This window comes from Quercus lobata, chromosome 10, assembly GCF_001633185.2.
Source record: "Quercus lobata isolate SW786 chromosome 10, ValleyOak3.0 Primary Assembly, whole genome shotgun sequence".
Taxonomy (NCBI): domain Eukaryota; kingdom Viridiplantae; phylum Streptophyta; class Magnoliopsida; order Fagales; family Fagaceae; genus Quercus; species Quercus lobata.
In genome coordinates, this window is record NC_044913.1 from 45149321 (window position 1) to 45168325 (window position 19005).

The following is a 19005-nucleotide window of genomic DNA, read 5'->3' on the forward strand; positions in this document are numbered from 1 at the left end:
GGGAACGGTTCTCACTACAGCAAATGTGTTCGGCAGCGGAGTTTCCTAAGGTTCTACCGAGCACTTAAATGGCGATGTGATCGGGCATGTATATAGAGCCCGGAAATGGTTTCCTGAGTAGCATGTGAGTGGGGCGTACGTATTCCGCTTTTTAAGTATCCAAACAACGTTCAGTTCAAATTAGTAGTTATTGTGGGATTGGGCTGGGGCTTTTGTTGGTAAGAAGGTTAGACCCTTGGCCCATATCATTAATTCATGGCCCAAGGCCCAAACGAACTTCAACATTAGGTGCCGTACAACAACATTATTTAATATTTTTTTATTGGAGGTGAATTTTAACAAATTCAACATTGGATTACATTTTCTTTTTATATTTTTCATACTTGCAAAATTTCTAGAAAATTAAAAATTAATAGCTATGTCATGACCTTTTTTGCCAAATAGCATAATTTTTGGAAATATTTAGGAAAAAAGTAACGGGTCAAAGTTATTTAGTTATGTAATATTTTTTTTAGAACTCGAGTTTGTCAAACTAGAGTTCCAAGTGAAACTCGAGTTCTAACTATTATGGTAATTTGATCAAACATAATGCTTGGAACTCGAGTTTAGTATACTCGAGTTTCACTTGGAAGTTGGAACTTGAGTTTGACAAATTCGAGTTTCAAAAAAGTACTACATAATTAAATAAGTTTTGTTAGGTGCTATTTAGCAATTTTTTTCGTAAAATTATGCTATTTAGCAAATTTTTCTACTATGTCATTAATAACTTGTTTAAATTGTAAGTTTTTATAATTTAAATTATGTATAAAATATAATCTTATAGACTATATAGTAAATAATATATATATATATATATATATATTTTGTTGAGAAAGTATAGTAAATATTATCTAATTGGCAAAAAAAAATAAAAATTGACATGTGTATTTTAAAAGATCAAGCACTTTAATAATTAGATTTTAGAAATATAGAATAATGTTAATGGTATTGAGTACAGTGGTGGTCTCCTTTAAACCGTATGAAAAAGGTTTCCATTAAAAAATGCTGTTTGATATGATGTTTTAAGCCACATTTTTCAGTGTTTAAATAATATTACACATTTTTTCACACATTTTTTCACTCACACATATTTCTAAAAAAATACAAATAACATTACTATAACAACATTACCTAATAGCCCTTAAAAACAAGAGAAATGATGTGTTCATAATATTTTTACAATAAATCCTAAGTGGCAATTTGTTACTGGTTGTTATTATTGAGTCAAAAAATAATCTTAGTGTCAAGTTCAAATTTGAAATAATAACAACGAACCACTCTAATTGTTGTGAAAATGTTAGAAAAATATTATGTAGTCACCTTTTTAAAAACAATGGGTATAATAAATCTGGTATGTTTCACGCCTGACCTGGCTCTTGCCTTGTCAACACACAACCCTCTCTTGGTAACGACTCATTTCAGAGGCGATAGTCTTCTGTTCTCCGAGCCCCGACTCTTACACAAGGTACACACTCCTCGTTTTTTAAAACTCTTTATTCAGTGTTTGGTTCCCGAGAAAGCTAAGGAAACGAAATCGAATATTTTCGTTTTTAAATCGAAACATCAAATCTAGTATTTTCGTTTTTCAAGAAATTGAAAAACCTATTTCAATTTTGCCTGATATATATACATACATATATCAGAAATACAAAAAGGTTTCTGAAACTTGAAATCCGATTTTCTTTACTTTTTTTTTCCTGAGTTTTCTCAGCTGCCAAACACAGTACTGTTTCAAAAATTACACCCATTTGTATCGTAGTTTATGGTTTATTTTTTTTCTCTTTGCTATTAGTTGCTAGTTGTTTCTCTGTGATTGAATTAGGATTGGGATTTCAGATCGTTCATTTATGAAAAAAAATTGCATTTTTATTAGGAATGAAAATTGAAATTTGGAGGAAGTTGAATGAATAGAAGGTGATTATATATCTTGAATTTTATAACATGAAAGTTTGTGATGATTGGCTTTGAAAAGGTTCTTACACATTAACTTGCAAGCATTGAGTACACAAAATTTCTCTTTTCCATAAAGAATTTTCGGGTACCAAGATTTCTTTATTATTGTTATATTTTATTGAGCAATGGGCACTTGAGAGCTAGAAAATAAACTAAGGTCTAGATTGATAACAAATTCAGTGTTGATAATTGCAGTTTTAGTGCTTTATTTTTCGTTTGTGTGTTGGTATTGCATAATTGTTTACCACTTGGTGCAGACCAATTAATCTACTGAATCCCCATCAAGCTGTTGCTGATTTTTGTTGTTGTTGATAAATAACAAAGACTTTTATTAATAGAATAAAAGGGAAGCTCTAAGAAAATAGCTTCCTAAAGATTGCAACTGAAGACTTTCTTGATCCATAAAATCAACTAAAGAGTTACTAGAACAGTAGAGGCTCCCTCACTTAGTCATTGTGCAACATTTCAAAAGGAGAACACAAAGCAGAAGCCTTGAGTTCAACCATGGATATCTCGTCCCCTTTCTAACTGCTATTTTGTTCCTACCAAAATTACCCATGTAACAAAATGACTCATTACTGACCAAATAACACTATTATTATTTTTCTGCACAACCCTTTCTATCAAAATAAAACATCAATCACCATCAAGTTGTTACTAAATTTTAATGTCTAACTTACACGTAGGGTTTTAATTTTTAACTTATTCTATTCTTTATCTGCTACTTCCTGTAAATTGTGTAAAATTTTTTTAAAAATCCTTTTTTCTATAATTAATAAATTTATTTTTATCACATATGCAATGAGCAATACTACGGTCTTTTTTGAGCAATGCTACAGGTGATGCAACCAAATACTATCTCCTTTACCACTAATACCACTCGCATAAATAATGCCATTGATGATTTTATCACCAATTGAATGGTTAAGCCTCATTGCTATCATCATCACCACCACAATCACCATGGAATGTCATACTAATGCTATTGTTGGTGTCATCAACACCGCTGCTACAACCAACTTGATGCTACTTGGACTACCATACCACCACAACTGTTACCAACTCATACTTTTAGAGTATAATCACACATCGTTATCATTACTAAACCTTGTCGGCCCCCATGAGAAGAACATGGGTTCAAATTCACCATGGAATGTCATACTAATGCTATTGTTGGTGTCATCAACACCGCTGCTACAACCAACTTGATGCTACTTGGACTACCATACCACCACAACTGTTACCAACTCATACTTTTAGAGTATAATCACACATCGTTATCATTACTAAACCTTGTCGGCCCCCATGAGAAGAACATGGGTTCAAATTCCCCCAACTCCACTTATTGGAAGCATAGACTAAACCCAACACTACTAATAATTGCCAGCTCTGCAATCCCTACTATTGAAAAGTTTTTGCTACCACCGCCATCAGTATTTTTCTTTTAAAGGGAAAAAAAAGGAGGAAGGATTATCATACTTCAGAAATTGGTGTTAATTTAATCTTTTTTGTACTTATACTTACGAAATATATACTTCAGTTAAACATTTTTACTACTAAATTCGGAGTTTTTAAATAGCACCTAACTCTATAACTAACATGCAAGGTATATAGAAATTGGGAACTGAAAATGTGTGAGGAATGCCTATATATGCACTAGTGAAAAGGTGTTGATACCATTACCATCAATATATATATATTTTAAAAATAAATAACACAAAAAAGAAGGATTATCATACTTTACCAATTGGACTTATCAAAAATAAAATCATACTTCTGCAATTTGTTGTTATCATGTTCAAAATTATTTTAATGATTTCATCTTTTTGTGCTTATACTTTCAAAATGAATAATTTAATTAAACATTTGTGCTACTAAATTTCAATTTTATCAAAAGAATCTAATTCTATAGCTGACATGCAAGGTATAGAGCAATGGGAGCAAAAAATACACAATGAACGCCTATCAATTTCTATATTTAGTATATGGATGTTTGATAGGTGGTAAAAAAGTTAGGTCTCTAGACTCAATACTTTTTTTTATTTTTTTTGGAATACGGTTTGGTGGGAAATGAGTATGTTCAAACTTGTCATGCTTTCTCTTTCAAGAAAGCCAATTGGTTAATTTTCATACAGTGGCTCAGGTGGTGAACTTTTTAAAGTCTCCATAAGTTTGTTACAAGCCTTGTTTATTGTAGAACATTTTCTCTAGAATGTGGTGTTGAACCTGGAGTTGCTTAAGCTGTAGGTTTGAACTTTGTTCTCTCCCTCCCACTCCTTGCCCCAAAAATGTTGCATTTGATGTAGGTCGGGTCTCGTTTTCCATTCTATGTTTGTCTTACATTGGGTTTTCAATATTACAGCAAAAACAAAGCCTTAGTCCCAAGTTTTTGGGGTTGGTTGTGGATCCTCACCTGATTAGTAAGGGTCGGCCACATGTATTCTTCTCCATTCTATTCTATTTGAAGTCATACCTCTTTGTTACGTCCTTAATTGATGCCATTTTTTTACTACTTCTATTAATGTTATTTTTCTCTTTCTCTACCTTTTTCCATTCTCTCAACTTGAATTGATTCACTATTTCTTACTAGTGCATAAGTTGCTCTCCTTTAAAATGGACAAAGTCATCTCAAGCAACTCTCCCACATCATCCAATTAATCTATTTTTATGGGTTTTCAATGAATCTATTTAATTTTTTTTATTTATTTTTTTTCCAATAAATCTATTATGTTTATTAAACTGTCTTTGTAGTATTGAAGTGTGACATTAGCATTGATTTAGATTTCATCTTTTGTACTGTGTTCTTTGAACTGGTCACTACTTGGTGAGAGCCTATGGAAGTTTTCAGTCAGTAAAAGTTTGTATTTTTTCCAGACGGATGGGAATGTCTCTGTCCTCTCTTACATTTAAGGGTTCTATTAATGAAGCGATTCTTGAAGCCAAAAAGCAGAAGAAACTATTTGTTGTCTATATTTCAGGTAAATGCTTCTTTCATATGATTTCTAATATTTTGGTTTCATGGATGCGACACTCTATTTGTTGGAGTGTCATGCTCTGGTGATACATTGGATGGTCTTCATTGCGAGAGCTTCTTATTATGTGTACAGAAGAATGGAGAAGTCAGCATTGAGTTTAATTTGATTATAATAATTATAATTCTGTCTAAGCAAACCATGTTTAAAAGCTTTTTGTGTCTTTTTATTTAGAATATTGTTATGTTAATTGTATATTCTTGGTCAAAATATTGTTTTTGTCCTTAAAGTTTGAATGAATTTTTTTTTTCATCCCTAAACTTTAAAAAGTTCATTTTTTAATCCTAAACATTGTAAAGAGTTTTTTTTTTTTTTTTTAATAGTTTATGAGCAAAAATAGGGACAAACAAAGAACTTTTTTAATAGTTTAGGAATGAAAAAGAACTTTTTTTATTTTTTATTTTAAGTTTGAAGACTGAAACTGAATTTTCAATAGGTTAAGGATGAAGAACAAATTTTTTAAATGTTATCTGTACTTTAGAATTGCATATATAAATGTACTTTGTTGCCGTCAAGTGTTTTTGATTGGTTAATGTTTTCAGGTGAAGATGTAGAGTCCAGTCGTTTAGAAGAATCCACATGGACAGACTCAAATGTTTGTTTTATTTCTCTTTTTAGTGATTTTTAATTGGTTAGAGTTTTCCTCAGTTCCTTTAATAAGATTTGTTTCTTATGTTCAAATGCTGCATTCAGGTGGCAGAGTCACTAGCAAAGTACTGTATTTTTTTGCATATCCCTGGAGGAAGCACTGATGCTGCACACTTTTCTACATTATGTATCCTGCTGGAAGATGATAAATCTTGCTTTCCTTTAAGTTTCTCTTTTCAGCTATTGCATTCTTTAGTGTATGTTAATAAGAGTATTCAAAATGATAATCTGACATTGAGCTACAAGTATAATATATCTGGCTTAAGAATGTTATTTTATTTATTTATTTATTTTTTAAAATTTTTGCTGCGTTTTCATTGTTAGATAACTGGATACTCACACTTGCCACTGTGTGTATCTTTACTCATTTTCAAGGTATTTTTGTGTTAAAAAATATTCACCTAGAGATGAGAAATCAATCTTTCAAATTTGCATTACCTCTATCAGCACATCATGTGTAGTAGGTGGGGACCACAGCCAGAGCATTTCAAGATTATTGCCAAAGTAATTTTAAGTGTACAAATGATATCTTTGGTGAAATAACAAGCACTAAACCATCTTATTGTAACTGCCATCATCAACAAAGAAATTTCTTCTTTACTCATTGGAAATTAGATTCATTTCATACTTCTAGAAGTCCTTTCTCTTTCTGATGTTTCTAGATTCTCTTTCTTCTTGTACATAATTTATTTTTCCTTTGTTGTTTGTACATATTTTTTGCCTACTTCATCCTTTTAACAAAGTAGCCTTTTCTTAATAAAAATTTTTCTTACCTATCAAAAGGAAGAAAATAGATTCATTTGATACTTTTTTTTTTTTTTTTCATAGATGTGTAATGGAAAAATATAGACTAATGTTAAGATCTCCATATAGATTTTTATTGACCTAGTAAAGGCATATGTAGGGTTCTTAGAAAGGTTATATGATGGGTTTTATGGGGAAAAAAGTTTCTCTAAAAAGTATATTAAGTTGATTAAGGATATGTAGGACGTGATTGTAACTAGTGTGAGAACATTAGGAGGCATCACGCCAGTGAGCTCTAGCTCTAGTAACACCTCCTCACCTTATAAGTGTTAGGTTGAGAGTGAGGTCTTAAGTTTCAGACCCATCGGTTGCATGTAAACTTACCAAAAAAAATATAAATAAATCATGTGAAGGCATCACAAGTGAATTTCCTATCACTATATGTTTGCATCAATGATCAGCATTAAGTTCATATATCTTAGCACTAGTGATGAATGAGTTCACTAAATCAATTTAAGATGAAGTCCTTGGTACATGTTTTTGCATATGATATAATTTTAGTGGATGACATTAGATGTAGAGTTAATGTCAAGATTGAATTCAATCAATGCTTTCAAATAAGTAAAACTAGAATAGAGTACATGGAATGTAAGTTTAATAAGAATAGAAATAAAGAAGAGGCTATAAGGCTTGATGACTTTCAATAACTTGATCAATAATTCAAAAAGATTAGAGAGCTTGAAGAGGATATGAAACATATGATAGTAGTAGTGTGGATGAAATGGATAAGTGTATCAAGAGTGTTGTGAGATCGTAAAATATTTCTGCACCTATTAAGTTAAAGGTAAAATTTTATAGGACTACTATAAGACTAACTACGATCTATGGTTTGAATGTTGGGCTGGTAAAAGCAACTTGTTCTTAAAATGAGTGTAATTGAAATGAGGATGCTAATATTGATAGGTGGATATATAAGAAAAGATAGGATTCCAAATGATAGAATTAGCTAAAAATAGTGGTGGCCCAACTTGATAAAAAGATGAGTGAGGGCCAGTTGATCATGAGTAGATTGGAGCAATTAATATATTATTGAGAATGAGGGAGTTTGTTTTTGATAATTCGATAGTTACAACAATGGGGTAGGGGAGCATGTTGTGCCATTGAACTACAAAGCTCTTGATAAAAAAAAGTGAGCTGATTCAAGTTGAAGGAACAAAAAGAGATACACGAAGACTTAAGATAACATTAGTGGAAGTAGTAAAAAGGTCATGTTAATTAAGGAGGTAATAGGGAGTATGACTTTTGATACAATAAAATGGCAGAAAAGAATGCATGTGGCCGACCCTGACTAGTATGTCAAGGATCTAAAGTGGACCCCAACATTTTAGGACGAAGGATTGCTTGTTCTTGTTGTATTTATTAATATTTACTTGCAACCAGTGTATGTCTGCTCAAATATTTTCTCTTTCGGTTATATGGTCACCAACTAGTAGAAATGTGAAATTACTAGCTAAGCTCAACTTTTAAGATTGCATAAATGCTCTTTTGCTTTTGTTTATTTGCTAAACTAACCGAACTTGTTTTATTGTTGGTGAAATCAAATTCCAAAATTGGTGTCTCCAAAATTTCACAATCATTTCTATTACCTATAAAAATAATCAATATGTTCTAATAATTGCCACAACAATTATTCAAACATTTTTTCATTTTATCATGCTAACTTCTAAGCATTTTCACTGTTCTTACGTTCTAATCCCAAACACATCCACCTTCCGGCCTGTATAGAGAGAATGGGGCATCACAGCTCAATTAATTCCTTAACATGTAATTCCTACTTGCCTTTTATCTTCTTTGAATTCATGTTACATTGCAGCTGTGAAGCAGCTAGTTGTCAATGAGTTGGTCCCATAACATCCTATTTTGTGCTATGTCAATCTGGGCCATCTTGATGCCAGTATTGTTATTCTTTTATTTTACCTAGTAAAATTGTATCTTTTTTATATTTTAATTTTTCACCCATTTTTTTATGAAATCAAGCACACATCCTTGCATCAATCTGTTACAGATCCTCAGAAATCTATTCCTTGCATAACAGCTATTGGATACAATGGTGTACAAGTTTGGCAAAATGGTATGATGTTTATATCTAAAAATGCAAACTTTGTTTCAGGTTAAAATATATTACCTGTAACCAAGAACTTAGTATTTGGTTATTTCTTCCTGAATAAATTTACAGAGGGTTTTGTTGATGCTGAAGATCTGGCATCCAGTTTAGAGAAGGCATGGTTGAGTCTTCATGTACAGGTATGTAGTTGTTCATTTTCCTCATCATTACTTCATTACTTGTGAGTGCCCATTTTCTTTTCTGGGTTTGCTTCTCCCACGTCTCGTGCACTCACTTTGATGACAAACCATGTTTGAGGAGCTGATCTCTGTTTGGGCCTGGTTCTGACCAAGTTGTGGAAATGGCCAGGGAAAAAGGTTTAAACATCTTGGTTGTGTATAATGTAGTTGCTGCTGCTGTAGTTTTTGACACTGATCCTCTAAAAATGCTGTGTTGATAAAAGCATGCTTTAAGTGCAAAACACCAACCCTTAATAAATTTTTGCACCAAAAGGGAAGTGCCTTTGGAAAAGTGTGCTATAAGTATGCTTTTTGAGCATCTTCAATAAGAGCAAACGGAAAAAAAATGCACTTTATATATATATATATATATATATATATATATTTCTTATAATGAATCACTTATTAAATTTATCAATTAGATCTTAATGTCTTATAAAATAAAATAAAAAGATATTAATGCTATTAAAATGGATCTTTGATTTTTATTTCTTTTTGGTTTTAGATTAGAAAATGCACCTTCTATTTGCTATACAAAGATCATATTATGGTGTTATACAATATACATAAGCAAGCCTCTCAATCCCTCATCCAATTTTGGTTGAAGTGCTAAGTGTACCTAAAAGCGCAGAGCCTTTAGCACTTTTTGCTTCTAAAGCAAAACACATTTGAGAAAGTATTCCTAAGGAAGACTTGTTTTTTGGAGCTTTAGCGCTTCTAAAGCGAAATGCATTTGAGAAATTGTACCTAAGGAAGGTGCACCTTTTGGAGCTTTAGTGCTTATAAATTGAAACACATTTGAGAAGGTGTACGTAAGGAAGGCATGCTTTTTGGAGCTTTAGAGCCGTTATGGGTTATGGTTTGGAGGATTGGTGTATCTAGTGTCATAGTTTGGAGGATTGGTTTATCTAGGGTTACAGTTAGGGTTTAGAACTTTTTAAAAGAAGGGTTTGTAGGTAATAGAAAAGATAGATTTAGTGTTGTAAAGAGGAAAAAAAAACATGGAAGTTGAATTTCTAGAATCTGTGAACAGTATGCATGATCAGTGTTCTTGCGAGTCCTATTTGAGTGGATGGCGGTTCTTCCATGTCATTCTTATTCTTCTCTTTTCGAGCTTATTCATTACTGTAATCTTGCTAGTGAGTGTTTTGCAGTACACAATCTGTGTACTGCAAGGCATCCTTATTCGATTTTCAAATAAAAGTTTTACTTATCAAAGAAGTATGCACGAGCAATGTGTGTGAACAGTATTGTTAATAGTACCAAAAGAAAGAGAAGAAGCAAAAAGAGAAGAGGAAGGGAGGAAAAAGAAGTTATAGACCAATTAGGCCAATGTGCTTCAATATTCAAAACAGTCAATATTGATCAACTTCATCTATTCTTCGAGTACATTAAGCATAAATATATAGTTATCAATATATATATATATATACATACAAGGAATCTTTTTTGTACTGGTAGTATTAAGACTCTTAGTTTGACTATTATTCTTTTTTTGAAACTAGTTTGACTATTAATCTTAAAACCTAATAAAAGACTTGTTTAGACTCAAAGAAAATAAAATCTAAGAAACTTAAGATCTGCTAGAAAACTTTAGATGCAACTAAACTACAAAAATACCCTTAATTCACTGGGGTTGTGGAAATTATAATTTGCCCTTGATTTCAAACATACCATAAAAGTTTAGATAAATGCCCAAATTAAAAATTGTTTCAACCTTTGGACATATGTAATTAGACATTTAAAGCCATGTGATTTTTACTTCAATTGAACTTCACAGATGGATCCTTTCATATTTGAGTGACTAAATTTTATGTTGGCTGTAAACCTACCACACATTACAAAATTTTAGAAGTCAATAAAAATATATATTGGAAATGCTAAATCTCTTCACCACACAGCACTAGATAGAAGATTACAAAGCAAAATGCAAAGTTTCACTTTTCACTTTATGACATACATTCTCTCTCCTCTACTTCACCCAATGGATAATTCCTTCTTCTTTTTTTCCGTCCCCACAAATTCTTGGACTTTGGAGTTGTCCCTAAATCCATACCCTCCTCTTTTTCTTTCTTAGGCTTTCTAATTTCTCTCGAAACCAATACCTAATTTAACCCCTTTTCTTTAAAAAAAAAAAAAACAAAAGTCTCTCATAAGAAAAAAGAGAGTATGATTTATATTATGGCTATCAAATATCATGGTTAACTATATTTGGTAAAGCACAAGAGAATTATGTGAAATGTTGTATTTCAATTTTATATGATGAGTGTCAGGGTTGTTCATGTTGTGTTGAAGTTGAGGAGTTCTACTATATAGGTCAACCAGAACCCCAACCCATTCAATGGTTGTGTCGAAACCCCTCATTTCTAACACGACTCAATTATTAAGTGAGTTAACATGATGCAACCATCATAACTCACTTGTATGAACTTGGCCATTTCAAGTTGATTGTAGGTAACGCATAGAATTGACCAATTTATTAATTATGTCAAAGTCAGTTGATAAACATATTTACAATAAACATTAAGCCTCAAAAAAGCTTGTCATGTTTTAGAGTTGTATCAAATATTACCATCCCTAATTAGTTGATCACTTGATTTTCATGTGGTCCAAATAAATTGGAAAAAAAAAATTATAATATAAATAATATAAAATATTATAATATAAAGAGTGCTTGTCACATGAGAAATCCTTTGATCAAATGACTCTTTCGAAATCAAAGAGAACTTAGATATTGGAAGGTCTGTTAGGTAATTTTCTTTTTAAATTTATTACATTTTATTTAAAATATATGGTTAACTTCAACAATTACGCACATGCTTGTGCTTTGCACTTAAGTTCCAAGAGGCCTTTGTGCTTGGGTGCACTTTACTCTTTTACCATCAATGCCTTTATTAAAAATTCTAGAAGAAGACGTTAAAAAGGGCAAAACTTAGATACAATTCCTTTTATACTGTTACTTGGGTTCCCCTCTTAAATTCTACCACTTGTCTAAATGAATAACTAAACAAACGGGGATTTAATGCCGTTCTCTAATTTTTTTCCCCCTCTTGCGCCTGTGAGAAAACCCGACCGCAAATCTCTCAAACTTCTCCCAAACAATATCAGAAAATAAAATCTGGGTTCAGAAGGAGAAGCCTGGAATGATCTTCTCCATTAATCCCATTATTTTCGTTAGAAGATTAGTTGATCTGTTCATACTTTGTATGCTAGACAGATGGCTTTTTAAATAATTGGAAAAAAAAGAAGAAAAAAAGAAGAAGAAGACTGCCACAGCAACGTACTGCTTGGATAAATCTAATCCTCATAAGTTTGGAACAAATAGCCATTAGAACAGTAATAGCTCTGTCACATTCATTCCCAACAAACACAAATTAGAGAAAAAAGAGGGGGGGGGGGGGGGCGCAAAACTACCCTCCCCCATCAAAACCTACTCTGCTACAACTCCACCCAAACGCAATCCTCTACATGCTTTGCAACCACCTCTATAATCTCCTTCGCGTCATCATTCACTCCAGGTTAGACCCAAGTGATTGTGTGTGAGAAATCAGATCTGAAGCCAATGGCTTTTCTCACAGACCAGGGAAAAAAAAAATACAACAGAAAGCTATGGTACTTTAATGGTGTTTGTTTAGTTATTCACTTAGACAAGTGGCAGATTTTTAAGAAAGGAACCTAAGGAATAGTATATAAGGAATTATATTTAAGTTTTTCCCCATTAAAAATATCTATAAGGAAAAAAAGTCACTCCCTACCATGCTAGTGCTTTTTTATCTTTGCCTTATAGGTATATTTTGAATTTGATTCAATCATGTATTTTCATTTTGATCATTGCAATCAAATATCATGGTTGAGTACAAATGAATTATATTAAATGTTATATTTTAATTCTATATGATTTGTTGGCCACTGGGTTGTCATATTTTCCAATTAATAGTTGTTTTCAATTTTGTTTTGTTTCTTTTGTTTTTTGGAAATGTGCTCTTTACTTCAATCAAGTAAGCACTTATGATTTGCACTTTGCATGTAGGCTCTAGGAGGCCTTTTTGCTTAAGTGCACCTCATGCTTTCAACAACACTATACTGATGTGCCATGTCATGCAAAACTTTCCTCACTGAATACTTCCCTTTATAAAATGATTTTATACCCCTTCCAAGACCAACTTACTTACATTTATACTTTTGAAGTCATGGTTATGGCTGATAACTCAGAATATAATCTCTACTTTTCGCACATGAAACCAAATCCATTCTTTTTCTTCTTATTGCTGATAATAATACTGTAACAATTATCATCTAATCACAGTGAAAGGCCTGATGCCATTAATGGGCACCTGAGAGTTACCAGGCTTACGAACCTCTGTAGTGTTTTTAACATGACAAGTTCATATGTGATGGTGAATTGCAGGAAACAACTGTAACTTTCCTGACTGCAACACTTGCTTCAAAGAACTCTGGAGCATCTACTTCTGTTTCTAATATAGCCTCATCTGTTGAACAAAGTTCTTCAAGTACAGTTGTTCCATCACCTCTAACAGATGGGCATGTGCAGTCTGAAGAGGCTAAGCCAGTGGTTATCTCTGAGGTAATAGAAGAAAAGAAAGACCCTGAATGCATAGTTGAGGTAACTATAACCGGAAGTTGTTGCCTCTTTGATCTTTTATATTTATTAACTGCAATTGCATTACATGTTAGTCCTTACATTCATTTACATGGACAGGAGAAAAATACTGAATTGGATGACAAGAAATCTTCAAGATCATATGATGCCAGTGAGTCAAACAGTGTTTTGGATGGACAGTCCTCGTCCACTGAAGTAGCTAAAGGTTCTTCTGGTCCTGTACTGGCCAATGTAGAAAACGTTAGAGCTTATGATAACTCTTCCAGTGCTGAAGTCGGTTCTCCTGCCCCAGAAAACATCAATAATAATGGTTCAGGGTTTCCTGGAGGAAGTGCAAAATTGGATAATACTGAAGTAAAAGAAGCTGAACAAGATGAAAAGGTTGAGGCTGTAAATGATAAGCAGGCTTATGCGTTGGATGACTTTGTAAGAGATGATAAATCAAGTGATGTCCATTTAAATATCCGATTGCCCAGTGGTGTTAGCCTGCAAGAGAAGTTTTCTGTTACCAGCACTTTGAGAATGGTGAAAGAGTATGTTGATGAAAACCAACAAAGTGGGCTTGGCACCTATGATCTCGCAATTCCTTATCCCCGCAAAGTTTTTAGTGGTCAAGGTATGGGTGTCTAATCATTCTTGGGTAAAAATGTGGGAGGGGGGCAAAAATTAGTTACTACAACTAACTATAAAGTTCACATCAATATGGTCCCTGCTTTTTTAATTGGGTCAATTTAGGCCTTGAACTTGCACATCATGGTCAATGTGGCCTTCTGTTTCTTTTTGCTTTGTTCCTATTGATAAATTACCAATTGTCTCAAACGCTTAAGTCATTAGGAAATGTTGAATTTGATTATTTAATCTTAACACTCTCCCTTCAGGTGTGGGCCTAAATTGCCCTTATTAAGTGTGGCCCAACATGTGAGATTATTTTTTAAATGGGAGGTAAGATGGAGACAGTTTTGAAGTTTGAACCAAGGACCTCCTACATTAATACCATGGTAAATAATCGATTGCTCCAGAAGCTTAAGCTATTAGAAAACGATGAATTTGATCATTTAATCTTAACACCTATTAAAGGAGAGCCCAGGTCTGGTATTGTTGCAGGAATGTGAAATTAAATTCCCCTCCTCCCCACCCCCTTTCTAAACCTTGCGGCAAAGGTCTAAATCTTTCCTTCCTCGTCCAAAGTTTAACAACCAAGAATTTAAGATAGAAGAAATGGAGAAAGAATAAGAAGGAAACAGAGAAGATGAAGCCCAAGGTTATCAAGTTAGCCTTGCCCTAGCCAGTGCTGCTCCTATCGAGCTTGTTGGTAGAAGCAGCTAAGTGATCGCCTAGAAAATCAAAGCTTAGGGACACCGACTCTTTAATTTTAATTCTTTTTTCTTTCATTTATTTAGTTGGGTTTATTCACTTATAAACTTTGTTATACTCCTGATTCTTTGCAAGCTGTACTAAGAAGTTATTTTCTTTTCCTTCTATTTATTTTTTTATTTTTTAAATTCTTCAACGAATCTGAAGTGGACATTGTTTTAATTCATTTCTGATTTTTGGTTTAATTGATTCCTATGACATTTTTTCAGATGGGCCTTGGGTAGATTTTATTTGTTCTTTTTTTTTGGTTTTAGAGTTCTTGGGATATTTTGTAATTCCAATGAACCTAATCTTTTGGTCTCCTTCCCATTCTTCCATTTCTTTGGCATCCTCCTGACCATACACACAAAAAAATAAATAAAAAGGGGAACAAAAACAAACATAAAACAATAAATCACTAAAATTTTAGGAAAAATGAGGTTTATGCAATTTTCGAAAGTAGAAAAGTAAATTATTGAAAGACACCCAGTCACTTGAGAATTGGCTGAGGTGTGATGCATGAAGACTAAGAAGGAAAAGCTTAATAAGAATAGAAATCCCATTACTATGGAGGAGGCTACCTCAATCATGGCTAGAGTGAAGGCCTGGTATCAGACAATGATCTATAGTGATTCCACTGTGTTTTGATTTTCCTCAAGTGCTTTCTTTGTTAATGATGTTGTTTACTCATACAATGATAATGTTATTATTGTTTGTGGCAGTGTCAAGAAAGATCTTTCCGTTGTGTTCTTCTTAGAATATGTTGATACATACAACATTGTGAATAAATGATTGATAATTGATTACTTTCATTTGTTGCAGATTTGAGCAAATCATTGTCAGAGTTGGGCCTACTTAATAGACAAGCCCTGATAGTGGTTCCACATCATAGAGCTACAGGTTATCATGGAGAAGCATCTTCGTCCTCTTACCAAACAAATTTTACTAGTGCTGATTCTTCAAATGGAACTAATGGGGGATATTTTGCATATGTGAGGAGGATTTTATCTTACATGAATCCTTTCTCCTATCTTGGTGGTGGTGCCAGCTCATCGAGTTCTGGACATGAATCTCAAAATGGCATATGGCAATATAGTGAGTTTCTTTACCTATAACTAAAAAAGCAATATAGTGAGTTTCCTTTCCTTACTCTCTCAATTATATGGATTGAGGTGTAAGATCTAGGGTCAAGGAATATTTATTTATTGGATGTTAGTGTTGTATGAAGCCACAAATAAATTATTACCATTTTCACAAATTTTCATATATTTAGGTAAGAAAGAAACAAATAAATATTTTTGACAGGGAATGGTCCACCTTCGAACAATGTTTTATGCATGGAGTGTAGATGAGGTGGTAATGGGATTGTCTATGCTATGTACACAATCTTATCCATCTGCATGCTTCTCCTACTGCTATGAACTAGTTAGCTAAGTATCTAACATCTGGTACAAAGACCCATTATCTATGAGGATGGCATACCATTTAACAAAAATGCGTAAATGAAATGTGGACAAGGAGAAAATGGAATGAGCTATATTGGCTACCATGAAATAGCTTCTTGTGTATCTAACAAATCTCCATTCCCTACCAGGAAGGCCCACCATTTAAGAAAAGTTTGTTAATGAAATGTAGATGAGGAATTGATGGAATGAGCATCTCTTCTCATTTTTTGTTTGTTTGTTTGAGAGAAGGGTGGGTGGAGGGATATTGCATCTTCCTCATTCTTTATATGTATTTAACATGCTGGTACAAATCCCCACTCCATATGTTTCTTTCATTGTCTGTAACCTTTTGGATTCCTAGTTTGGATTATTTTCTCTGAACCTATTGGAAGTCTATTGGAATGAAAGCTTCTTGATTATTGTTTATTAAATTATAATATTATAAAAAATAAAAATTCTCTCACCTATGGAAGAATTGTTTTTTTTTTTTTTTTTTTTTTTTTTTTTTTTTTTTTTCTTTTGTTGAACCCTTGACATTAGTAATGGAAGGTTTATCCAATTTTGAGGCCTGCTTAGTAAATGAGCCAAGCTCAAGCAAAGGAATTTATTTATAAACAAGCTTGGGAGCATAGCCTCAAGGATAAAAAAGTTGAGCCTAGGCGCTCAACTTAAGCTTGTTATGGAATTGATATGGGCTTGAGAAAAAAAATCTTTAAAAAATATTGAAGAATTCAGCTCAGCTCGGTTCATTTACAACATATATTTACATGGAAAATAATACTTTTATATTTTTTTATTTTAGGTGCAATTTATTTTGTCATTTTTTCCCCCATTAACTTGGTATACATATATAAAGCTTGTTTACAGGATTAAGCTTGAGCTTTGTGATTGGCTCGATAGCTTGACTAATGAAACAAGTCCAGCTGAGCTGTGCTCAAGCTCTTTGAATTTTTGTCAAGCCCAAGCTCAAACTTTATGAGTTTGAGCTGAGCTTTGAACTACCTATAAATTTTGCAAAGCTAAGTTCAAACATTCAAGACTTGGCTCTGCGTGGTGTGATTACAGTCTAATATATTACTTGCAGTGATGTAAAAATCAGCCTTCCTGAGCTCAAGAAAAGCTTGAGCTGAACTTTGAACATCCTATTATTCTTGCCTTTCTAATTTTAAACATTCAATACTGGGCTCTGCTTGGCTTGATCTCAGTCTGATATATTACCCACATAGATGTAAACTCCTTTGGTTCCTTTTTTTCCCCCTTTGATTTATGTGTTTCTGGAAATACTCTCTTTAAGACTGACCTTACAGGAAATTTGTTGTTCGAAATGCTTTCGTGTTATATATATCAACCTATTCTGTTTCACTATTTGCCATTATAGGCCTAAACTCACTCTTTAGAATAACTTGCTCTCCTTACCTATTCTGTCTATGCTATTGCAGGTCCAAATCCTACACATCAGAATAATTTAACTGGAACTGAGAGGTCCTACTCGCAGTATTCTGCAAACCAAAGCACTTCTGCAGCTGGTAGAGATGATGATGGCAAAAAGAGGCAACCGACAACATCCCATTTTGGGAGCAACATTCATACACTAAAGCACGATGAAGATGATGGCCGGTTTAGTGACAGAAATGCCTTCTGGAATGGTAATTCCACACAATATGGTGGTGACAATGATGGCAAATAAGGTCTTGAGGCATAACCCACTGGCAATGCTTTGAGTTTTTCCTTTGCATTTGAGTTCAGTCGTCTTCATTGCTTGTCCCTTTTTAAGAACTTTTTAACTAAAAACTCTAGTTTATATTCAATATAGAATAATGTAGATATTACCCACTATAAAGCCAGTAAATTTATAGCATCTTATATAAGATAATATCTTGACATCTCGTTACTTAACTTGTAATATGTAGTTATTTAATGCCTATATGCGAAGGGTAAACGGAAGAATAAATCCAATGAGGCCATTGAAATGTTTTTTTAGTAGATCTGTGTATGCTCTGTGTTCATACTTAAACATGCTTCCTTGTATTATTGAGAAATGGAATTGCAAAGAATTTCTTTGTCTGTCAGGAAATGTGCTAAATCTAGTGTTATTGCCTTACCATGGAGAATATATATATACACATTACCAGCTAATCACATTATGTATTCTTTTAAGCTTATATATTACTGTGGATTTAATATAGAAGTTGTATTATCATTTTGTTTTGACTTTGACTGGAAACAACTTCAGGGCAATGACTTTTACTTCTCGGTTTAACTTATATACCTATTTGAATTCAATTCGTATTTAGTTGAGAATGTCTCTGATGCTGGCTACACTCCTCGGTTTGCACATTATTTACCAAAATAAGGAGCAAGAGTAGTTTGTAACTATGTATTTTGAAGACGGTCTTTTTTTTACCATCATTGTGAGGCGATTATTTTGTGCGAGAGATGAAGGGCAAGGCAATGCTTTAATGGGGGTGGCCGTATGTCTAACCTATCCAATGGCTCTTCATGCATGTTTAACCCAAGTATTTCCAACAGCCTCTCTAAACATATTTTTCTCTCCAATTTGGATAGTAAATCCACAAAATCTAGCTCCAACAGTTTCTCTATTTAACCGAATCTTTTTTTTGGAGAGCTACAGTTACTCCACAGATGAAGAGCAATTGTGGCTCTATTAACAAATTTTTTTATACTAAAACATTTAAAATCTCTCTCCATATTGAATAAAAATATTCAGCCATCTCTCTCCATCTTATTTCCTCTGTCTCGCTCTAATGTTTCTCTTCTCATCAAGAACAAGACCAACTATGTCCTATTTGTTTTTTTTTTTACCTAG

At 33.1% G+C, this 19005-nt stretch overlaps 1 protein-coding gene across 1 annotated transcript; it reads left to right on the forward strand.

Moving 5' to 3' along the window:
• The first annotated feature begins 1400 nt into the window (after nucleotides 1-1400).
• On the forward strand, nucleotides 1401-18242 carry LOC115963276 (plant UBX domain-containing protein 11). The gene is made up of 10 exons (XM_031082228.1): nucleotides 1401-1504; nucleotides 4867-4970; nucleotides 5567-5619; nucleotides 5718-5799; nucleotides 8482-8547; nucleotides 8653-8720; nucleotides 13168-13383; nucleotides 13480-13996; nucleotides 15556-15828; nucleotides 17618-18242. The coding sequence occupies exons 2-10, from the start codon at nucleotides 4871-4873 to the stop codon at nucleotides 17863-17865; spliced, it is 1623 nt and encodes a 540-aa protein (XP_030938088.1). The 5' UTR covers nucleotides 1401-1504; nucleotides 4867-4870; the 3' UTR covers nucleotides 17866-18242.
• Nucleotides 18243-19005: the final 763 nt, after the last annotated feature.